This window comes from Manacus candei, unplaced genomic scaffold (genome assembly GCF_025592945.1).
Source record: "Manacus candei isolate 608988 ecotype Guabito, Panama unplaced genomic scaffold, ASM2559294v1 h1tg000021l, whole genome shotgun sequence".
Classification (NCBI taxonomy): Eukaryota; Metazoa; Chordata; class Aves; order Passeriformes; family Pipridae; genus Manacus; species Manacus candei.
In genome coordinates, this window is record NW_026138069.1 from 2,644,256 (window position 1) to 2,669,669 (window position 25,414).

At 37.3% G+C, this 25,414-nt stretch overlaps 1 protein-coding gene across 1 annotated transcript in view; it reads right to left on the minus strand.

Moving 5' to 3' along the window:
- Positions 1 to 20,081: 20,081 nt before the first annotated feature.
- AHR (aryl hydrocarbon receptor) overlaps positions 20,082 to 25,414 on the minus strand; it is a 57,574-nt gene continuing 52,241 nt past the window's right edge. Inside the window, 3 exon segments of the mRNA XM_051785912.1 lie at positions 20,082 to 20,557; positions 20,559 to 20,639; positions 23,865 to 25,146. Of these exon segments, the coding sequence (XP_051641872.1) occupies positions 20,459 to 20,557; positions 20,559 to 20,639; positions 23,865 to 25,146 (1,462 nt within the window). The 3' untranslated portion in view covers positions 20,082 to 20,458.

Below are 25,414 nucleotides of genomic sequence, written 5' to 3' on the forward strand. Positions count from 1 at the left end.
ATGCTTTGCAAATACCTCTCCGACCATGGCCCGTCAGGGATTTAAGCAGAGGAATGCCTGTTTCTTTAGCTCCCAGCTGCTCAGCCCTGTCAGAGACGGGCCCATTCTGGTGATGTGCTGAGATGTGAACCCTGGCACTGGGGAACTGCAGTGAAAAAGGAAAGTGTCTCTAGTGTTTATGTGGCAGGCTTCTGTGGCAGCTGTGCACTGGATGAGTCTTTGCTTCTTTGTCTGCTTATTTTCCTTTATTTTCCCTCTTGTTGACTCCATCCCTTCATCTGACCCCTAAAATTGACCTCCTCTTCTGACTTGCAGGTCTGGTCCCACCCTGGCAGGTCACAGTCCACCCTGTGAGCACCTTGTACAAACCCAGTTTTTCTCCCTGTCTTCCTCCCCAGGGCCTTTCTTGGCTCTGGCCAGGAATCATGCATGTGGCTGGTCTGCCTCAGATTATTCCCCAGTTGTCTCCCAGTTTTCTCTAAGGCTGCCAGTCAGGATCACAGTCAGGATCCCTCTGTGATCACCCAGCCCAACAAAAACAGCTACTCTTCACCAAAGCTATGGAGCAAGCATTGGTTTCCAGAAGAAAGGGCTGATTTTATGTGGGAATTGTAGATTTTTTTGATTTTTTTTTTTCTTTACTGTTTCCCTTCCTGAAAGTCTTCTCTGTCAAGGGGCCCACAGGTAACACGGGACAGTGCATTGCATAACCTGGTTCAATTATGTGTTTGCTCTGGTAAACAAACAGGGTGCAGAATCCAGCCAGTTCCCAGATTTCATAATTTCCCCAAATGTTTTCACAGGAAAGAATTCACATTTCACTTCCTCTGTTGCAAAGGTTCAAAGCGTTCATACTTGGCATATGGTTTTATTTTATTTTGAGCTTTATTTATCCTTGTTTTCCCTGAATATAGAAGCCACCATAACTAAACCGTGCTGTAATTCAAATACATGTTTAACTACATAGTTAAAAAAATGAAAAGCAAATTTTAAAAAAAGTAAGTGAACTTAGCACTAAACCACAGCATATTTTCAAATGAAACTCCTACAGAATCATTACACTGCCTGTGTGGTGGGATAAAATGAAAATTACCTCCATGAACATTTTTCAGCAAAATGACAGCACTCTATAAATATATTTATATGCATATATATAGATATGTATATGTCTAACGTAAAATTGGCTAATATCACTTGAACCTTATTCCTCTCTAGAATATCCTTGTTTACACAGTGATTACCTTTGGTTTACATCAGTACAAGTGAGAAAAGGAACATGCTTACCACTTACAGACAATATTGTCAAATGTAACCTCTGTAAAAAACACATTTTACGGGTTTTTTTTCCTTCTCATATTGAAAGCTGTACTTGGTATCCATCTTTGTTGTGATTTTTTTCTCTTGTGGGAAGGATGATTAAATTGATTTCAGCAGCTGTTGAAATTTTCAAAAGTAGAAAAAAACATTTATTATATAGTATAGCTTTGAACTAAACAGATAGTTTTGTCCAAAAGTCATATTTCAGAATTGTTTGGAAACAAACTGTACACGGCACAAAAAAAGCCCACAATATCATAAGAAAATATAATCCCACATTTCACCTGAGATTCTAAAATTTAAAAAAGAAAAAAGAGAAATCTTCTTTCTGTGAAGAAGTGAACTACACACATTAGAAAGACAATACTTTTCTAGCTAAAACAGTACTAGATTCATTAATGAAGGCAGATATCAGTCATTTATCCTACTTGTTATTACTCCTTTGAAGCCAAATGCTCAATGTAGATTAGTAGAATTCCTAGCAGTCACAGAAAACACCACTGTTACAGCTGGAGAAGAAAATGTTGGCAAAATATGGGAGAGTCATGGTTAATCTCAGGAAGAACGAGTTCTTCAATTAAAAAAATGGGAGTTTCTGCACTGCAGTAATTTTATATCCCCCATTTAAAATGAAATAATGATCAAACAATTTGCTGTGCAGATGCATTCGCATTGCATTAACTGTGGCAGAGTGAACAAGTTCTAACAATATGGTGATTAAAACTGGTCATATTTCAATCCAGAGCTAGAAAAGACTGAAAGGTTTCAGTAGATAAGTACTGCAAGAAAGCATCTTTCATCTTTCTCTAACTGGCTGGAAGCAGATCAGGTCAGTAGTAACCAGAAATTTTTATTGTCCTGAATAAAGATCTTGTGAAGTTTGTTTTCTTGGTGAAATGAAGAAGCAGTTTCAGTTCCATGTACCAGTAAACCTGGTAAAACTGTTGTCAGGGGCTTTGTCAGCACACTAGCAGGAGTTCAGCATTCAGGACTGTGCATTTACATCTCACCCCTAGGAATATTCCCCTGGAGGACAGGTTGGGAAAGCTTGCTGTGGGAATGTCTGAAGGACAAACAGTACTAAAGTCACACATGCTAAATTAACATGTAAAATATACAAATTATTTCAAATAATTACACTTTTTTATTTGACACGTTGAGACCTGCTACAGACCTGCTAAGCATCTTTAGAGGCTGCAGGAAAAATACTCTAAGTCACATGATGCATGATATGAATGTCAAACTGCAGAGCGTAGGAAGACTCTGCTTTATCTGCACCTTCTGCACTATTCCTGTTGGTTTGTCTTTTGTAAGAGTTATATTAACACTCAGTGAGAACCTTATACTGCTTGTTTCTGAATTTGAACAAATAAGGAAAAAGTCTGCATTAAATTTAGAAAGAAAGGCTTGCCTTCTTTCTTTATTATTGTAAATAATCTTGCTTCTAGTCAATACCAACCCCAGAGCTGCCAGACTTATGAGAAATGATAAGTAGACCTCTGCTTTGCATGTAGGAGAAAAAGGCAGGAGGGAAAATCCCTCTAATTTGTTTGTGTGAATTATAGTATTTCTCTTTTGCACAGTGCTTGAGGTAGTCTCGTTGAGGAGCTGTTGTTCCAGTTTTGGAAATGATGCACTGTAGTGAATCTAAGCATATCTACAAAACTGGAGGCAAAGAGAAGGGTGGCTGATGGGAGGGCAGGAACAGCACATAGCACTGTGCAAACAGGCTCAGGACTCCTGTCTGAGTAAAATATAGCTTTCAACATGGTAGACTGACTGAAATAATTTTTTCATAAGATCTTGAATCACTCAGCTCTATCTAGATGCTATTCCTCCTACTGAGAGCTTCTCTGTGGGACTGCTCAGGCAATAGCTGAATTAATGAGCTAAATTTGTAAAACCAGAGCACTTAGTTAATGCCACAGAGACAGCTCAGGTCAGGCTCATCCTGCTTCTTTGAGCAGTCTAGGCAGATGGGCATGTAAAATCAATTTGGGGTGAGAGGGAATTGTTTGCTAATTATCCTGGAACTAATCAGTTAAATTTCTGAACTGCATGCCTGATACTCATTTATTCTCTTCTAGCTTCAGATTCTGTAAATATCTTCCCAATCAAAACCAGCCTGTATTCCCAGAGACCTTAGGATACTTTCAAAGAATCACTGAAAACATCACTGGTAGCAAGGACTGCTTGTGACCCTCTGCCCTCCAATTTCAGCCTGAATATGACCCTGCAGGATTTTCCCATGTACTGAGAAAATCAAAATGTTCTAGAGCAGACTGGCAACTTGCCCTCTTGCTTTTATGTCCCTATCACAGCATGTGCACTGAAGACCAAAGAGATGGGAGCCTATGAAGTTAACTCTGTGCTTGATATGTATGTATCTTGCAAGTATGACAGGCAGGACCCTTAGTTACAGATTTTTGCTTTTGCTCTTGAACAATGGTAAAAGGGTATGTTGGACAAGAGAATCTACTTGACTATTTTCAAAGTTCAAAACATATTTTTGGAGAGCTGGGAAAGAATAAAAATAACTCCAGATTCAAGATATTTAATCTTTTAGAGTATGAAAAAAACCCTGAAAGTCTTGAAAAACAAAGAGGTTTAAGAAAATAAGCCAGATACATAAACATTTCTTGAAAGTTGCTGCTCATGCTACCAAGAAAACCATGGAGTCACTTTGCACACATGACAATGTCACTTCCTAGTAAAAAACTGTAACTTGATGAAGACTTTTCACTCTGAAGGCAGGAGCATGAAGATGCTTTTCTATGGTGCTCACAAATAAGCCTAACCTTGGGCAAGCATGAAGTTGATTATAAGAAAGCTGACTAGAAGGAAATCAAAGAAATTAAAAGGACACACATTAGAAGTGTTCTTGCTGCAAATGAACCACATTTTGAACTCTAATGGATTCTGGTTTGGCTATAGTGTTGTGTGCAAGCTTGAATTGTAATGTTTTATGCACATGTAATGGTAGGTTAAAGTTACATGTTTATTAAAAGAAAAGCTACAAGGCTTAGCCAATATATGATCATCCTAGATAAAAGCTGATTCACTTTGGCCCAAGGGCAGAATCACTGGGATAAATCCTACTAAGCGCTAAAATCAGAAAGAATCAAAGCTACAAATCTGGTATGCAAGAGCTTTAATCTAGAAGCACTATATACATTGTATTATAGTTTTGATTTTAATGTACTCGTTGCTTGAGGAAAAACCATCTGCTTTACATTATGCCTGTGGTGCAGAGTACATTGATTTCATCACATCTCTGTACAGCATAACAATAAATGGACTGTGAACCATTCTTCAAATAACTTCTTTAAGAATATAACAACTGGTATAATATTTCAAGGTATGAAAACACAACAAGAATGAAATAGAATAACTGCAAAAATGCACTTTGAAAGCATGATTCAGAATGATATTGATCATCTTTCATTTATTTTATTGTCCATTTTGATGGTTGCCTATCTTCAGCTGTCACTGAAAAAATTCATTCGAAACCTTCACTTTGTTCCTGCTTTAGAGATACTGTATTATATTCAGAAGAGATATTGATCTTCTGCAACATGAAAAATGCAGGATGTGTCCTGTGTTTTTGTTTTGTTTTGTTTTTTTTTTTTAGAAGAAAGTTATTACTTAAACACTAAGGAAAAAATTAGGGAACTTCAGATTTCCAAGAATAGATTAAGGCAGAAAACATTTCTAGACTTTACAAATAGTTGGGTTTAGAAAAAGTTGTCAGGTTGCTTTCTGGAATAGGACTTTCAGAACAAAATAAAATACCCAAACCAAATACAAAAGTACAGTGCTTGCAAGCATTTTACAAAAGAAGGTAGTAACCTGTTTGGACACAGAAGCAAATAACTATCTGGAACTTTTGGAAAAGCAGCATAGATGTGGCGATGAGCATAATGTTACACAAGCTATATAATTGTGCAGACATTATCTACAGCATAGGGTGACATACATGGTTATCACACTCTTTCAGTAGCAGCCAAAACAATACTGAACTGGACTTAAGTGACTGTGTGATGTGAGGAGCAAGCCCTTAAATCCTATTGTTCTGTCACTGTATGATTCCCCTGCTTTGGAGGATAAATAATCATTGACCAACCACAATTAGGTGAGTGATTAGAAAATTTGTCCTAGCCATCAGAAGAATTCAATGGTGCTTGATAACTTTGTGTGTGGGATGGTATGACCATATTCCTTTAACACTGAAGGTCTAGCTCTGGTGACCTAGCAGTTCTTCTCAACTGATGTTGGAGAGCCTTTCTGTTTACACTAGAACAGACTCCAGTATCTGAATCACTCTCCAGACTTCACTTGACTGTACGTCAATAACTGAAGTATGGGCATTAAGCTCACATGTAGATTCTAAAAATAGACTGATGCTACTCCCCACCCTTTCACTCTGCTGTTGTTACTATTGCACTTCTTTTTCAATTGTATGAGTCAAGACAGCACTAGGTAATGGCCATGCAGACTAGCTGGCGCTGATCATTCTGATTCATCCATGAGTCTGTAAGTCAAAAGAAGTTTCAAATGCTCAGTAAAATGGTCTCACATGCTGAGGTCTGCATACGTGGAATATGAAAACACTTTTTACTCAGCTTTAATTAAAGGGCCTCACGTCAACATGGGGATCTATAGAGTAGTTACATTTTATCACTGGAGTAATCTCCTGTGTTTTGAGTGAGCCCCACTACATGACCCAGTGCTTCACAAGGAAGCAACCATGGATGCAGATTCCCCATTTCCATCAAGAGCTAGCCATACTTATGAGAGAAAGTGAACAGCTCACTTTGGAATGGAATCTGCTGCTACAAATGCAATAAAAGGAAAATAGGTAATCTTTTGCATGGGAGTCCACTAATTCTCCCTGCTCAAACCAGAAAGGTCCATCTCTAGCAGGTTCTATGATTGCGCCTGACTCTGTCAGGAGAGAGAATACCTGAGCTCTTCTGTGAGTACATCAAATAAGCTACATTTCTTTGAACCTATTTTGACATATTTGTGAAGACAGAAAAAACAGGAAATGCCTAGCAAAACATGAAATGTAGGTAAGAGAACCCCAAACTAGTTTACATTTACATTTTATTTTAACCTGGGACTGAAAACGATTCTGATGCAGAAGATCATCGAATCATAGAGTATCTCAAGTTGAAAGGAGCCCATAAACGATCATGTTATACCCTAAGCCTTCATTTTTCATGTGTGTGGACAAAGCACACTTCTTTCACTGCAGTAGGCAAAGGAAGTGACCAAACATTCAAGTTCCCTTTTTGGTACCTAAAAGAAGACTATGAAACTAAATGAAATCACTTTTGTGTGACGTGGCATTGTAGATATTCTTTTCTTCTTCAATGAAATTCAGTGGGTCTCAGCATACAGCAGAATCCAATTAAATCATGATAAACATAGATTCAAATAGGAGAGAAAGCTTTAACAAAATTAGTCAAAGTAACGGGGAAGGACTGCTAAGTGGGTCAAGGGGATAAAGCAAAATATTATGCTGTCTTTACACTAAACACAAAGGAGTCTGATGACCTGACCTTACCTGACATCTGTCAGGACCCAGATGTCAGAACATATCTGTAATGTTCGGAGTCTGGTACAAGTGGTCAGTGGCTGTATGACTTCAAAGGACAGTCATCCCCAAGCAAAATGTGTTGTATGAAGAAAACCCCTTAAGTAAATGACCTTTCTGATAAAGACCATGTTGGTATTTCAGGTAAATCAGATAGTGCTTAAAAAAAAAAAAAAAGGTAGTAAAACCCTAATGAATGCTCCTGCATTTGGCATAAAGCCAAAGAAAAATGTTGTACCACTGCTTTTCAGAGAAAGTGAAGTTACTATTCACTTCATGGGTGTGGGATAATTGTTTTGCACTTCTTTGAAGCCAAACTTTTTAAAAGGCAATTTAAAGCATCAAGTAAATTGTATGTATTTTGAAAATAAAATACCTTTTATTGACGATAAGACATTTGGCCAGGAGGAAATCTATAAAAGGAGCATATTTATAGGGAGAAGTGATAGGAGGGTTTTCTAAAGATTAGAACTCTATAAAATACAATCTTTTGGGGGGTTTTAATTGTGATTTTTACTGCATCTATTCTAACAAGATGATTTCAGTGGGAATTTGGTTCCTGTGTGTTTATACATATATACACATATATATATATGTATATAAAACTCCCTGATTCCCCTATGAACCCAGATCTTGGTGAATGATAGGAGTTGTCAGACTTATTCACTTTATAGGGGAGATGCAGATTTTCAGTAAACTTCCTGGAACCTCTCTGCTCATATTTTAACTTTATTTAGAGTAAAATCTTCTCCTGGATATATAGTCTAAACAATTTAATCACTTGCAACAGCTAATATGAGGGTTTACATTGTGCACATGTCCCAGGTGAGTTGTCTGAATTTTTTCAGTCACAGATCAGCCAGTTTGTAGAACTGTGAGGCATTGTCCAGAGAATTTTTTGGCCTGGTCAGCAAGCTTGTCTTTAGCCAATTACCTCATCTGCAAACTGAAAGATTACTCAGAACAAGAAACAGGAGATAAGAGTGAAGCAGTTATGGCAGAGCTCCTATTGGAGAAGTGGATGTATCATCTATGAAAAATATCCAGCAGTGTTCCAGCTAGCTGATGCTACCCAGAAACATGCAAAGGATAAGCCTGAGGAATCACAAGGAGCTTTGAAAGACTTTGCTTCAACAATACCTTTTCATAAATGTTCTTCCTCCTTACCAGGGCACAGACCTGGAGAAAAAAGAGCTAGCACAGAAAACTAAGCTGAGTGCCAGCAGTTTCAGCAGAGCTGAAGTGCTGGGCTCAATTTATCTGGTTTTGTGCTTGCCTAAGGCAGCCTGGACCAATTGCTGTAACACCCACTGGTACTGGCAGACAGCCTACACTCTGCACTGTAAGAGCTTTCTGGTCAACTTTTTTATTCCCTGTCACAGAGAGGGAAATAGGTAAGATGTCACTAGCAGCAACAAATGGATGATTCCAAAGGCCTTTTGCTCCCAGCACACTTAGAAGTGGGGTGCACCCTAGTTGAATATGTTGGATAATTGATAGAATGGTTTTATATTGAAGGCTGAGCACCAGAGGCCAGAACTGATGGGTTATCAGGTGGTCAAATTTGGACATAAGTGCTATGTTTTCTTCAGGGAAATGAGATGAGATTGTCAGTTTTTTGCACGTAAAAATGTCAGTTGCTTCTGCATTCCAGATGCCTTGGTGATAAAATTATCTCTTTCAAATTTTAAAAAAAAAATTATCAGTACAACACAGACCAATTATGAACACAAAACAACTGTGACCTGGAGGTAGATTAAAAAGATGTTATTAAATTCAGTTTTGCCCTCCTGATTTTCATGTCTGTGAGAGGGTACTTAACTCAAACTGATTGCCTATCAACATCTTAAACAAATCCACATGCTGATCATGTCAGAATGTAAAAGAGATGTAATTATTTAATAATTTTTTTCCTAATGCTCCTCAACAATGTGTAGATGCCACAATGTGGCAGTGATCCATATACATGGAATAGGCACCAATCTCTCCTGGCCTACCAACTGCTACTGTAAAAGGTTGGGAAATTGTTAATGTACATACATTGTATAGCCTATAGCTAAAATGACACTAGATGCCTGTGTTTAGGTACCTGAATATCTTCCAATGCATCATTCATCAATGTGAGTAGGAGATTGAATTTATGAGTTCAGAATTTCAAGATTTATTTGTGTAACCACTAGCTATGTACACCCTAAGTAATTGAACAGCTTATACCTTTAGTCATGCTCTTGATATTCTGTAAAATACAGAAGAAAAGTATGTCTAGCATTTCATCTGGTAACAAGTCCTTTCCCTTTGCAACAGTGAAGTATTTCAAATAGTCACTTTTCATTCCTCAGACTTAAGAGCAAAATGGATGATGACATTATTGCTGAGCGAGAAAGAAAATATGCATACCAGTAAGAGTGTGTCAGGAGATTGCTAATTGCTGTGTCAGTAGATTGCAAAGGGTTCAATTTCTCAGTGAAGGGCAGAGACTACATTCTTTAAAACTACACAGATGCTGAGGAAAGGCTGAGTGGCTGAGGAAAAAACCCAGAAATTAGGAACAACACAAAAGCTGATTTTTCTACCTGTAGAAAAGATAATCTTCCAAAGGTGTTTAGAAAATAAAACACATTTTTTTCTATTGCCTCAACCTCTTTAAATAGTATATCATCATTTATGAAAAACATCTGCCAAGGAGTGACAGGACTGAAATGTGGAAAGAGCCCTGGTTTTGTTCTATTATCATCAGTTTCTATCTTCCCTTCTTTGATGCTGAAACAGTTGTAGCGCAGATCAGAAAAATAAGGTTAAGAAATTACCACAGTCAGTGTTTTCCAAGGTATATATATTCATTTTTTAAATGAACATAAGAGCTTTTCTCTGTTTTGCGTGAATGACAATCATCTCCATCTTCAGAGGCAGTAACCATTACTGCTGGGATGGGAACAAAGTTAGGAGACCCAGAGGTGACATTCAATGCCAGAGACTGCCAGAATTGTTTTAGGTGTATGTGGACAGCACAGTTATTTTCACAAATATGTTCTGTATTTTTCTACGTGGGCAGGCAGAAATGATCTCTTTCCTGAGGCATATACTTCCTAAATAAGGTAGGCCACTTCTAAACTCACCTGTCAGCTTTAAACAAGGTAATTTTCTTACTTTGCAGACTGAACCAAATCCACTGTGACTGGGCCTCCAGGTGAGGAAGAACAGTCAACGGCACAGGCACTGGCAGGGATAGAGTGGAACACAGAATGTCAGTGGGTAAATCTATACTTATCTTTTTGTTTGCTTGTTTTTCCTATAGGCCAAAAGGGTTCCGCAAAACATTGTCTGAAATACTGAGAACTGGCAAATATAGGATTTATATGCAATTTTTGTGAAGAATCTCAGATAACTTATGCTGCAGTTTGTCAAGTTCCACGAGGTATAATAATATCACAAGCAAAGGAAGATGTATGTTCAGCTGCTATAGAGCATTTTCATGACAGTTGAGAACACCTTCTGCAGGCTGAGTCATGACACACAAAGGCTGTCAACTAGGGAGTAAACACCTTCTCTTTCCAATTATTCTGGATGAATTTTGAAATGTTTGTGTGAGTAATTTCCAAAGGTTTTGTAGGATTTTCAAAAATACATGAAACCACAAAGCAGAGGCAATTTGGCAGGAATCTATGAGCCTTTTAAAAGCACACAAGCAAGCACCCACTCTTGGGCTGTGCACACATGTTTTTTCCATAGAATGAAAGGCCCCAGTCATGGACTAAGCAGAATCATGAATTAAAGATGGGAGAAACCCATTAAGTCATATAAATTGTTCCCAGAGTACAAGCTAGCTCAGTCTAGGTCCGAGTGTCCTACACAATGGCATCTCTAACTAACTCCCAAGAGACCATTACTAGATGTCTTATTACTCCCCAAGCTTCCTTAATATTGTGTTTTATCTTTCTTTCACGATGTTATCTAACAGCTCCCTGCTGCATCCTTTTCTGTCAGAACAGATCTCCCTCACCTTTTTATCTTGATTGTTTTGGAATTGCAGACTGTCACCTCTTTCAAAGTATGAAGAAAAAAAAAGGAATTCTTAGTGATGGAGAAAGAGACACTGGATATGCACTTGACATGAGTTTGCAACATAATATTCAGCAAAACCAAACCAATAAAAATTTGGCATGCATAAGGAATTTCTTCATATAAAGAAGGAGGCAAGAGATTTTCCCATGTGTGTATGTCTCTAATACGATGAACAGTCAATTCAACTAATGTCTCTTTGTCCAGCACTGACATAGCAGACTGTATTCGCTTTCAGAAAAACAAACAAACAAAAAACCACCACTCCTTCCCCTTCAAAAAAACCCCCCAGCTTGCTGAAACAAAAGTCTTTTGGAAACACAATAATAAAAATGTTACAAGGGGAAAGTTTGGGGATTTTTATTGAAGAATTATCCTGTCAAGAAAAAAAATAGTAGCTTGTCACCTGTCACTTCTGCTGGATCAGTTTACTTCTTTTTACTTGTCTCTTCATACCAATTATTTTATAGCATGGTGTATGGAAATACCAGTCCCTGAATACATATTGTTCAAATTGACTAAGGGTAATACTCAAGAAATATTTTGTTGTGTGGCTGTCTGGAAGGCAGTATCTTGAGATAACTACAAAAAGAGACTAGAGGGAAGCAATGAAGAGCAGAAAAAGACAGAATGAATGAAGGGAAATCTTTCTCCCAAGGGAGAGCTAATACAGAGCCTGCTGGGCTCTTGAGTGAATAGGAGGTACCACAGTTGTCCTAGTCAGACAGATGAAGCTTTTATGCAACAACAAGGAATCCCGTTCTGTCAGTGAGAGATGATGTAAGAGGTCTTTGTATCATTCTGTGACTCACTAATAATGTTTCTGTTTACAGATTTGAATAAATCAGTTGAATAAAGTTAGTCAGGTGATGTACTTCTACTAAATGCTCTGCTGTGAAATAGCCACTTTGAAGGTTCCTTGCTGATAAGCAGTGATTAAACAGTCTGATCACAAGCTGTAGAAAACCATAGGTCATAGTTTGTTTATGCTGCTCCCCAGAAAATGCTTAGAAGACCAATGACAAGACTTTATAAGAGCAGGGTAAAGGGCACAATATAGATATAATTCAAAGCACTTGACTATTTTTAGTTTCTAGTGTGCCTAAAAACAGGCTTTGAAACATTATGAATCAGAAAAATCAGAACAGGATGCAATTTATCCTGCAAGACCAACAATGTTAGCCTAAAGATTTCTTTAATGTGATCTTAATGGCACTGTACTGACATTCATCTGATGTGAATGATTTTGTTTAGGCAGACTAACAAAAAAAAAGGCACAGAGCCTGCACTGTGGTTACAAATGAGTATGATCCCAGAAGCAGATAAGTAGCTGATTTGCTCCAAAAGGGGCAGGATCTCAAAATACATTCATGGTGGGTGAGACTTTTTTAATCTCCAGCCAAGAGTTACTATATTTTCTCCTTCTGCTACTAGGCAAAATGTGCCTGGATATTTTACAGTGTGTCATAAATTAAAGAACACCAAAGGGACCTTTCCTCTTCATTATAGCAATCCACACCAAAACCACAGTCTGATTTTATATTGTAAATAAAACAACATATCTGGTTTCTAATTCCAGCGAGCTGAGCAGCTAGTTGTTAATGTGGCCCTGGAAAAGCATTTCATGCATGATTTAAGAAGCTGAGTGTAGATAATTGTATCTGAAATTATACCACTAAAAATGTAGTCCGGTAAATGAGAGGTCAAGTAGTGGCTTTTGAGGGATGGAAGGAGATTCCTTCTTTGTTTGTTGCATGCCATTTCTAAAGAAGTGTTTCTCAAATTCTGGTTTACAACTAGGAAGTTATAAAAGGTTTCAAAGACTTAAGGGGTGGGAGAAGTATGTACAAGTTCTATTCCTCTAATGTGGAGAATGACGAGTGAATACGAGTGGGTTGTAATACCTGGCTGGGTACGTTTATCTTAGCCAGAGAATTGCTACCTACCTCTCCCTGCTGGCACTGGTTTGGTTCTTCCTCGGCAGAAGAATTGACTCAGGGTTGCATGAAGACTGACAGGCCAAAAAGTTGAGAAAGATTACTTGAGAGAAGACATTACTCAGAAGCAATTGGCAAAGCGAGAGCTGAACTATTGCTTTGAGTTTGGCACAGGGGCAAGGTCCCTTTTCCCAGCATGGAGGGGGCAGAGGAGGAACAATGATGACAAGGAGCAGTCCCAAGACAGGTATTCTACTTGCCAACTCTGATGTTAGACAGATGGTCAAGGTCTAAAAAAACCCAAACAAATCAATCTCTCCTCTAAAGCTTAATAAAGAAGTATTATTCAAAAATTCCCTTTATACTGCAAAGTAGGAAAAGCTGTTTAAGCTAACACATATAAACATATATGTTAGGTGTCTGTGTTACTCCCAGTGCTCTGATTTGCTATAGCAGGAACCACTCACTCTCTGCCATGGCAAAGAGAGCAGACAGTAAAGCAAGGAACAGAGGCCAGTGAGAAGTTGCAAAGAACAGTAGCAAAGAAGTGTGGCAAAGCTACAAAAAGCAGATAAGCAACTTAGCAACTGTTAAGATTAGGTCCTGTTACCCAACAGATTTTATCAATTGAGGGCTGCTACTTTAATGATATTTCAAAGTAGACAAGAACTGACCCAGCAGTTGTCACATTAGAAGAAAACCGATTCTAAAATAGTTTGGTATTTGCTTCAGGCATTAGATGTTGTAAATCATCCTGTTTACCTAACTTGTTGGAATTTTCTTTCTTCCCCCCACCCTTAAATAACATTAAGTGATCTGTGTTCGCAAGTGGTTCATTTTGAACATCAATTCAGATCTGTTATTCTAAGTTCCTGGGTGGAAGCTTGACTGGTGTGTTTGTTGTGATGCTCCACATTTGAATGCAGTCCTTCCTGATGCCAGTCAAGCCCTGGCAGAAAGCTTGTACTAGAACCACAAGGCTATTGCATAAAAGGGAGTCACCAGTCAGACAAGTCTGGTCTAGGAGCTTACAGTTGGCTCTGGGCCCTGTGGTGTGAGCATTACTTAGCACTCTAGATCTCCCTGCACTGTCTGTACAGGAGTTAAGAGCCTTGGCAGCAATTCTGAGCCATATTTGTCCTTTGCATATCCTATTAGTGACTTCAGCTACTGTGCAGCGTAGCGGTAGCAGGCTAGCTACCTTGTTCCCTGACAAAATGGGAAACTGCTCCAGCCATGAAGCAACTGATCCTGCTCTACAGAATCCCATAGGCTAAATTCATCTGCCTTTACCATCTGGGAGCAATCTGCCAAAGTGATTTGAAGAGACTTTCATATTATGGCCCTTTGCAGAAGCTACACAGTTGTGCTCATTCAGAAGCAGCAGAGGCTACAAACAACATTGGTAATATCTAAACCTTAAGCTTAAATTGATCTTCTTGTACTATTATCTATTGGAGCAGGTTCTGTGTAAGGTTTATAGGACCCCTGAGAGTGAGTAGGCAAGTGTTTCCATTAATATACAAATATCTTAGTTCCAAAAATAAATAAAAGCAATGAAAAATGTTCCAATGGTACATCCACTCAACTCTGGATCTTTTGCCACATGTTTCACTTTTGTCCAGATTCTAGCATTAGAGAGCAATGGGCATGCTGACTTCAAAGCACTTTGAACTTTCATAAGTTTTGAAGTCACAGCTGAGTCAGAAAATCTGTATCTTTTTCATGTGTAGCAAGAAAGATTTTAAATGCTGGTTTTAGATGTCTGCAAAACAAGGAGGGAATGAAACAAACTTGATGAGTTTGACTTCATACAGCTGTATTTGAGGGGAGAAGCAAGAGCTCAGAAACATGTTGATGAGGTTTATCTACATTCTTTAAACTGATCATTTCCACATTTTTTCTGCTTAACAATAATATTCTTGGTCTGAAGATCCTGTGATTTTTATTTTACTTTGTAATATTAAAATTTAAATACAAAGTTAGCAATTTTTTTTGCCTGAGAATTTCCTTTTATTTATTTTGTTAAGAACTATTGAGGGACTGAAAATAGATTTGAGCCATAAAGCTAAGTACATAAAAGTTTACATACTGATAATAAGTCTAGGTCTGAAGTTGAATGCAGATCCTTCTTTATACTGAATGAGGCATCACAGCCTCTTATTATCCTTTTAAGGTTTGATTAGATGCCAGTATAATTAGAACATTCTTTGGCACTTATCATGTGTCTTCATGATCACAGGCTGCTTTGTGTGCATGCATGTGCATGTTATGCAGCAATGCTACCACCACACACCATGGACTCACAAATGCTATACCATTTTGTCCAGTAACTTTAGGGACTTCTGCAAGCAAAGGACTGTTTCATTTTTTTGTGATTGGCACTACTGTGAACTCCTACCAGCTCTTGGCATTGTATTTGAAGCTCTACAAGCAGAAAGTCATTCTGCTCTTACTCCACAGTTCTATTTATAACCTGGAAGTGCAACTTGCAGCTTTGTAGAAAAAGGTCTCAGAGACACCTATGATTATAATGTTGATGAGAACTTGGAAAATATGTGCTTTAAAAACCTATATAGCAGCATGGACAGCTAAAATCAAAAGGAATAAACTCTCTGATAAGGCCATTTATAGCATATTTCAGCTGCAGAGATTCTTCATCTACTGCAGATGTAAAACCAAGTATGAAAGTCATGCTGTTTTGTTTCATTTGTGGGCTTTTACATTTAAACCTCCATCCAAAATGGATTACATTTACCCTCTAGAGAATAAAAAAGATGCTGATGAAGAGCTGAACAAGTGTCTAATTGCTGGGTCATAGACTGCCCTGGGCACATCCAGACAATTGTGATCATACATAACCTTCAAAACAGTGTTAAAATATCTGCTGAAGTTATTAATTCCTGAATGTTGTTCATAATTTTATTTACATGCAGGCTGGATTCAAGAGAACATAAGAGCCTGTTGGCTTTGGCATAAATCATAAAAATATTTAGGGTCGAGGAACTCTTTCTCAAAGACTGTCTGCTTTGGAAACTAAAGTGTATATAGCTTTATTTAATGCTAATAACCTTGTCTGCTGGACATTGGATAGAAAGGTCAGGTTATGGAGAAGAAACTCCATTATCCCATTGACTGATCACATTTTCGATTTTACATATGCAGCTGAGTCTTTAAAAATTATTCACTTAGATGTTGATGGCTTACTATTATGGCTCTTCTTTACCTGTCAGGGAGACAAACTTCAAGAGTTTGCTAAAGTGGAAGAATGGGTGTTTCTCTATAGAGCTGGCTCAGATTCCCTGGTAAGTAATCAAAGTGAGTATTGGTCCCTGGAAAGAATGAAAATGAAATAGGGGAAACCACACAGTGCCCCATGCTAGAACTCATTACATGTTCAGATTTTGTAAAGTGTACAGTGGGTTGAATTTCAGCATTAGTTTTAGATGTCAACATTTATTCTAGATGCCTAAAGCTGTTTTGGTCTATTATTACTTATTTAGGACTACAAGTGTCAGCTATAGAGAAGGATGCTTAGGCAGAGAGGGAAAAAGGTAGGAAGATAATTTGTCAAATTCATCAATGAAAGAATAAAAATATTAAAAGTGGAATCAGGCTCTTACTCCAGACAAAACCTTTAACCTAACTTACTAAGCTAGTTCTCAGATGAACAAAATCACCTGAAAATAAAGCAGCTCTCAGATTGTGTGAGTGGAAAAAATAGTTGCTCATTAGGAAAATCTTCAAAAGTTTTCCAAAGCTTCAAAATCTTTTTAAATAGCTCAAAAGAACTATTTGGGAAAGCTTCCCTCTGACAGAGCCTTGAGTAAATCGATGACTTCTACCAACAAACTGCCTGACTCTGCCAACATCACTGAGCTTTTGATGCAGTGGCCTACTGCAGGTTAGGGACCACCATGGACGTTAACTTTCATGTTGAATTAGAAATAGGACCAAACTTCATTAATCATAAAGAAAATGGATTTCTCCAGAAGAAAGCATCTCTCTCCTTCAAACAAAACTGGACAGTGAGGTCCTATGCTTCTGGGAATAGGCTGATGTGTGTCTTGAAACTTTTAACAAATGCAACAGACTACAAAAAAAGTATGACCAGTGTTGCTTATATTATTGCTTGATTATTTCCAGATGTTACTTAATAGATTTGAAGTCTTGTTGAATTATTCCAGTATCTTGGTATGTCTTTTTGTACTACGCAAGAACAGTAAGCCACAGGACTGACATACAGAGTTCACAGCCTAGTACGGATTCTGGATAAGACGTGTCAACGCATTACAAGACAATAGTGTAGTTGAAACCAATTAAATTCACCTTCTCATTAAATTTGGTAAACTGCGTGGGGGGTTACAGTGAAACATTTGCTTCAGCATTACACTTGATTTCCAAATGTTATCATGCAAAGACAATGTAGCACACAGAAAACAGCAATATTAGTAAATAGAAAGAAACAAAAAGAATTGTTTCCTTAACTTAAAGTCACTATTTATGAATGGGCAGTAAACAGTGAATAGGTTACTAATCGCCAGCTACAGATCACAAAAGAGAACATGCTTCTTTCTAGCAGCATCTATGCAGAAATCATTCCTACCTCAAAACTGTTCAACTGTGAATTTACTGTGACTAAGCAATGAATACAAGAGCCTTCCAACTACTAATTGTGGCTTACTATTTACAAACTTTATTTATAAACTCATTTTCATGCAAGTATAAAATACTAATTCCATGGACAAATACACATTTGTTCACCACTCTAAATTATATACATTGTATTTGCATCTAATATTCAGAGAAGTGCAAAGTCCACAGTGACGTAAATAACAAGTTTTGTAAACTATTAGATGACAAGCTCTCAAAAGATAGTAGTAACAGTATGATAATGTACTTTTGTTGTATACTGCTGAAATCAAACATTTTTGCAGTAAAAGAACATACATTTCAGCTACATTCAAGTGATTATTTTATTACCATGTATTATGTCTTACAAACTTCAGTGGAGATGAGCAAGAGCGCTACAGAACCATATGTTAATGCAAGAGGTGTATTGCATGGTATGTGCAGGCATAGCAAAGGAGAGACAAGAACTGGAAAGAAAAACAAGGTAAGAAAACTTGTACAAAAATGGACAGTAATACTGACTAACACTGGGTTATAATCTTACTTATAACAGACCTGAAGGGCTAATAGAGATCCAATTCAGAAACACCTGTGCACTGTAGGTACAGTTTGGTGCAGATCAAGAGTGCACTAATACAGTCAACGTTTTACGCTTAAGATAATGCACAAAATACGCTGATATGCATATAAACAACTAATTTGTTCACATTAAGTAGAGCAGCACAGTTTTAGTACTGCATCCTTGGCACTTAGTGATAGGACAACATGTATTTGGTTTAACTAAATTCATAAACAGGATATACACTGGTTTTGTAAGATGGAAAACATACATTATCCCTTTGAACCTTCCAGTTTTACAGCATTATTCTAATTTTCAAGTTCAAATGCCAACATGATACACTAGCTAGATATGGAAGACGTTTCAGATATTGGCTTAAAACAAGACCTTCAATTAAAAAAAATTACAGAATCAAAAATTAATTCAAATGATACTAAGTAAATCTGTTACTGATGTAATTTGTGCTGAAAACAAATTCTGAAACTTTAAAAGAAAAAAGCAACCTCATAATACAACCCACAATGTCTTTACGGGCTTTTCCTGAATAGTAATTGCTTCCTTAATGTCCCTTTCATATATGGTAATTTTACTTAAAAGAACTGCTGAAGTTATTAATCTGAACATTTGTAACTGAGTTAGAAGTTTGGCCTAGCATATCATATCACACAGAATGGAAGAAAATATGCTCTTCTTCAAAGGAGCATGTTTCAGCTATGAAAGAATTCCAGTTTTATGTGATTGTCCTTTATTAAACAATATTAACAACTGTCTGGAGAGAGTCAACTTACTTTTGCCTGTTTAAAACAAACTGGCTAAATTGCCATTTTATATTACATATAACAAATGTAATACAATTGTTCTTAACATATGGTGATGTAACACTTTAAAATTAACTGTTTAAAATATTTTACAAAGACATTTTATTATATATGAACTATACAACACACAAGAGTATGAAATATTTTGAACATATACACACTTCTGTATTTTTCATGAAGATTATTATTTTGCACCAAACATTGGTGTCAACAATTTAACAATCCTCTCAGATAAAAGCAAGCCAAAACCTCAGAATGTTTAGTGAATGTGTTTAGGTTTTTTCTTTCCTGAAAATAAAACATATTAGAAGGAGAATTTCTCTAATGACTTTTCTTTCCCCAGTTTCATATTTTGGACAAAGTTTTTCCAATGGATCAACATACACAAAAAAGAATAACCTCCTGCAGTGCAATTTGCCAGAGATAAAGTTTAAACCAAAACTGACTCTTTCCCCACTAGTAACATTGAAAATGTAATCCTTTTCAATATCCATTTTAATGAAAATATTTGCATAGAGCAGCCTTGTATTATTTCTAAAGAACATTATGAGCGTTTTAACACAAGATAAGGCACATGTTTTTCAGCATTAATAATCTAAAACTAATCCTGAGGATCTGCTCCTCCCCCTCAACAAAATCTGCTTTTTTAATATACCCTGTATTACCTGAAGAAAGCAGAAAAGCAGTATAGAATAAACCCAAACTCTTTAGCTGAACTAAATTCAGAACATCAACAACTCCTGATAATAGTGTAACAAATCCACAGATAAAGAGTTAAGTCACTCTCTAAACAAATTATCGTTAGAGGGAAAGAAAAAAGATACAGCCAGTAGCACTGTAGATGTTAGCTAAAAGTTCACAGACTACAGATGACATTTATAGTGAGTTTTGCTAAAATAAGCTCCCATCAGAAACAAGGTAGCTAAATTGTGAGGCACTTAAGGTTGACATGAAAAGGAGGAATGCAAGGGGTCTGTTTCATAGAAAACCTGAAGTTGCATATCATATCCTTGTATTAAGCCTTCTATTAAAGTGCTAGAAATGGAGACTTAAAACAAAAGGATTTAAATACAAAATAAGTGATTAAAGAGCTTAGTATGCATTAAAATGAAGTGCTTTTGATTCTTATGAATTTAGAGCTTTTTAATAGATTTTAAAAAATAAAGTTTGGAAATAATCCACGTGTGAAATCATCTTCCTTGTGCCATCGATGCTATTTGTAAAGTGCCCAATTATTTTCTAAACAACAAAACCATTTGCCTTATCTTATGTTGTATAGCATGACATACTCTGTAGTACATATGTAATCCATACTGCAATGACACAGTCAATCTGATGGAAAACAGCACATGCATACTTTTAGTCAGAAGTTTAATTCCACCTGTCACACTAAAAACCCAGGTCTTAGATTACATATCCACCAGTATATAGTGCAACCAACCTCATACTCTCCAAATGTAATTTAGCTGTTAAAGTCTGATGCTCAAAGAGAGACTTATCAAGCTTTTCCTCAGAGCAGCCTGACGCCCAGACAAAATCACAGATGGAGCTCTAGATCTGAATCACATAAATCCACTAGATGCCAAATCTGAGAAGGATCTGGGTTCTTTCGGATGATGATGAGGCTGAAGATGTGTGGCAGTCTGTGCATTACTGATCACATCTAACTGAGAGGGATATGATTCATTTACGTTTCCTCCATTGAAACTGTTTGGGAACTGGCAGGAAAAAAAAGAGCATATAAATGGTTAGTGTGGGAAACCAATTTATTTATAAGTATTTAAAAGTCCTCTTAAAGACACATAGTGGATGAAATAATCTTAAAATACATTGATTAGCTGTAAAACTTTTTTTTTTTAAATGATGAATGAGAAGTTAATTTGCATTAAAGCAGGGACTGAATCATCATGAAAACTTACCCATGCTGAAGTCAGCGGAAGCCCTACTTCTGGTTAAGTAAAGAAACAGTTCTGTTATCTAAAGCATAATATAGTTTCCATTTCTAGCAAGTACAGTCTGACTGAGTACTCCTAACTGTCACATTCAGCTGTTACATTTTAAAAGCAACCTATTTACACCATGTCTGCAATGGCATCCAGATTTTACAGCTCTTCCAGGAATGCACATGCAGTCCTATTGGTAAGCTGAAGTGCACTGTGTTCAATCCACTGGGTGAACTATTGCAGGGTGGGCTTTTTTGACAAAGGGTCTTCAAATTGACAATGCCAAGTAAGAGCAATGAATGGCTTTCATCAGTTTTAACATAATTGTTCATAGGATTATTTTAATCAACTGATGTAATGCTTCCTGTCATGCTGTGGAAAAGTCACTTTATCTACAAAATACTCCCTTCAGTAAAAGAAAAGACAAATGCAAAGAAAATACAACAAAGTATTTTAAACATTTCCATCATCTCTTCAAGAGTAGCTTATATCTTAAGTACTCATTCATTCAAGATTTGTCCTCAAAAACATGTCTTACAGATTCATTCATTCATTCAAAATATGCTGGGTTTTGGTTCTTTTTTTCCTTCAACATAAGCATTGAAATGTGACTAACTGTGCACAGTTCTGCTAAGTTTTTAACAACAAGACTATAGCCATGTGAATTAAGTTTTTAATCAAAGTTGACATACTTTTAAAGACAGCTACGACAGCATACCTTAGGATTACTTTTGACAGAAGCAGATTTCTTCAATATTCTTCAACAAGATGACCATGCTCATTTAAATTTTTAAGAACATTCTTGACACAGAATCTAGTACTTAAGAAGTACTAGTACTGCTTAATAAAGGAATACTGACCCCAAACAAGCAGCCAAACTAGGCCTTTCTGTCCACATCCATCACTGAAAATGATTTTAGACTACATTGGATATGATCCTACCACAATTACAAGTTAGGCAGAAGGCAGATGACCACAACAGACCCTTCTGCCTTTCTAATCCTCTAGTCTTTTCATGTAGAAATCAATGGGAGTTAGAAGTCTGAGGAAAGGATAGCAATCATGGTTTGTGCAGCAACATCTGTCCTCTCTCTAGACTCTAACCACTGACAGGGATGTCAGTGTGCTAAATCCAGCCACAAAGACTGTCCTACTTTGGTTTGGCTGTGTGAACACAGGCTCAGACAGCAGTATCCTATCTGCTTAGTCGCATGAGGCTTCTGCTTATGCAGTGCTTCGCAGCCCCACAAAGCACAGGAATACCCTAACAAAATGGGCTGAATTTGCCTCTGGACAACTTAAATAAAGATAATTTTTCACAAAGTGGCCTTTGTTCATTTTTTACGACAACAAACTAAATGCAATATTGTTATTGCAGCCCAGCATTCTTGTAAATATGAAGCAATAGACAATATCTTTTTCAGAGGTGCTGTCTTAGTCATTAAACTTTTTACAGGTAGATGTGAAGAAAATGTAAGGAAGAAAATAACAAAAAGGGGTCATGATTAAGGTAGTGTAACAACAAAATAATCTGCAAAATGAATGTAATTGAAACCAAATATTAAAAATAAAGAAATGAGAAATGGAATTGTGAATGCACTGGTTGTTCAAAACTGATGCATCACACCGGTATAGCTTTTGTGAAAAGAGCAATTCTTTGTTGTTATACAGGCAAACTTGGATGACCCTGGAACTGCTCTGCAATCCTATTATCAAGCACTACGAAAGACTAATAACACTGATGCAGCCAGGCAACATACAGCCAAGCAGTGCTCAAGTTCACACACTGCAGTTCGTCAAAGTCACTTCACGCTATTTCAGCCTTTGGGCACTCAGGGAGAAGCTATTCATCTTGCTGAACTATTCTATATTTTAGGTAAATTTCTGCAATTCTGCAATTATATTTTTTTCCAGTAGCGAGGCAGTTTTCAAAGGGTATGTTTTGTACTTGTATTAAGCATATCAAAAACCTGGATATGTCCTAATTGCATTCCTCACCTTTGCCTTGCACAGGTTAAATGCCAATTAATACTTTAATTCTGTAAATGCTTATGCATGTGCATAAGCATTTGCAGGATCAGTACTTCAGAACATTAACTCATTGAGGAAGGAAAAACAAAGAATTGTCGCTCTGTACTTGAGCAGCATTAACAGAAATAAATGGTACAATTGAAAGTACTTCAACAAAGGTTATTCAGTATCAGGAATTTGTAATTATTTTTTTATTTTCAAGTTAATTTTACCTATGAAGTACTGTATTTAAAACTGTAGTGTGTGCTACTGCCAGGGTGCTCTCTTCTAAAGCTTTTATTGTGCATTCTCCTTTGTGAAAAAGGTCTAACTTATTGCAAATATAACTTTTTCCTGCTCTCTTGTCTTCAGCAGATAATTTAGACAGCAGCTTGAGGAACTAGCTGACTTTCACTGAGAGCAATATATAATTTTTTTTTGCAGTAATATTGTGTGCAGGAGTACAATAGTTCATATTTCATGCCATTCATACATTATAATCTAATACTTTCAGTAATCCTAAAATCATTGAGGAACCTGAGTAGCTAGAGAATACTAACACTTTAAAAACAAGATTTTTTTTTCATACTTACAACATATTTAATGAAAATCAGTGTGCCAAGCAATATTACTGACATCACTCCACTCCTCTAAAAAAGGTGTATAAACACATTCCAAGCTTTTGATCAATCTACTTTTGTTTTGCTCCTACCAGGAAAATTACTGGTAGGTACAACAGACCAGTTCACTCACTCTTGATTAATATGGCCAACGAGAGCTATCAGGTTGCAGATACACATACATATAAACTTGACCAAATGCAACTCTCCAGTATAATGAACATATAAAGCAAAGACATTCACACACTGCTAACCCATCTGTCTCAAACTCAGCAATTCATTCATGACAAACTCTGCACCCTATTAGCCACCCAAAACAATATAAACTCAATTCAAAATGCAAGCAGTGCAGCAAGGCTGTTTACCATACCTTGTTCACCAATGTTTGTTGTTGTTGATTTGTCATCATAGGATCATATTGCATTTGATCCACACAGCTGGGCTGTGCCTCCTGCGTGCACTGGTACATAGAAACAGCGCCTGCATAGCATGTTTGAGGAGTTAGCATAACTGACTCAGAGTTTATCCCACACTCAAGATTTTCAGGGACTTGCTGCAAACAACTGAGAAAATCCTCAAAGTTGGAAGAAGCGGAATAGGTCGATCTGTCAAAAGCTGATGCAGGGAAATCCATTTGAGCAAAATTAGAAAGCTGTGGCACCATTGCTGTGGGTTGCTTGTAAGGAATAAAGTCTTGCCTACACTCATAAGGAGAAGTGTTCACTTCTGATTTGTAAGAGAACTCAGATGTAGTGGCATGCATGCTAGGGAACATGTATTGCTGGGGCTGCTGCTGCTGAGAGCAGCCAAGAGGCATGCTGATGCCAGAGCTCCAATTTGTGAACATCCCATTGACTTGCATATGTTTCATCTTTTGACAGAGCTGCTGCTGCTGTTGCCGTTGTTGCTGCTGCTCCATGAGCTGTTTCTGCTGCTGATGAAGTTGATGTGGATCTATGTCTTGCTGTACCAAGCAGCCTTCATTCTGGACCAATGGCTGCTGCTGGTTACACTCTGAATATAAAAAGTCAGATTTATTTAAGGAATCCTGAACATAAGTCAGGATTTCATCAGTTATGTTGATGTCCCCAATGTCATCCACATCAGATAATTCAGTTTTAAAGAACTCCTCATCCTGCTGAATACACTTTAGATCTTCAAAGTCAATACCCAGATTTTTCATGATGCTGTACAAATCACTGGTTTTGTTATCCTGAAAGAGTGCTGCACTGTCTTCAGGAAGTTCAACAGTACTGTCCTGGGAACACTCCATCAGCTCCCGTTTGAGAATGTTGTGACTTCCAGCAGGTAGGAGATTATCTGTCCAACCACTGCTAACCACACCACCCAGTTCATCCCTACTGTCTGCAAAGAAGTTCCGCTCAAAGGAAAGTTTATGTGCTGCTGGAGGGCACAGATAAACAGACTCATCTTGCCTTAACATGACACCTAGGAGGGAGTTTGGATCAACGGAATCATTGTGTAGCGTTGCTTTGGCTCCTTTTCCCGCTGTGCTTTTACTCTTCGTCTGAGAGGGATCCATAAGGCTTGACATAGGGAAAGATACCTCATATAACACAGCCTCACCAGTGGCAAACATGAAGGGCAACTTCATGTTACGCTTCCGTAGATGTTCTGCCCCTTCTTCATCTCTGAAAATAAATCAGATATGTGCTATAATACTGCACTACTAAACAGTTACCGTAATCTTTTTGTCCTCTGGAATTAATATAAAAAAACCTGAACTATTCTATTTGTAGGCATTTTTCAAATTCCTGCCTATTCCAGTTCAACTTGCCTGAGTTAAACCAACAGGCAGATTATGAAATAAGGAGCTTATAACTGTAATACCACATTTACATATTACATTTCTAATTAAATCTAGATAGCATACACCATTTTCTGTGCATTATGGGCTGA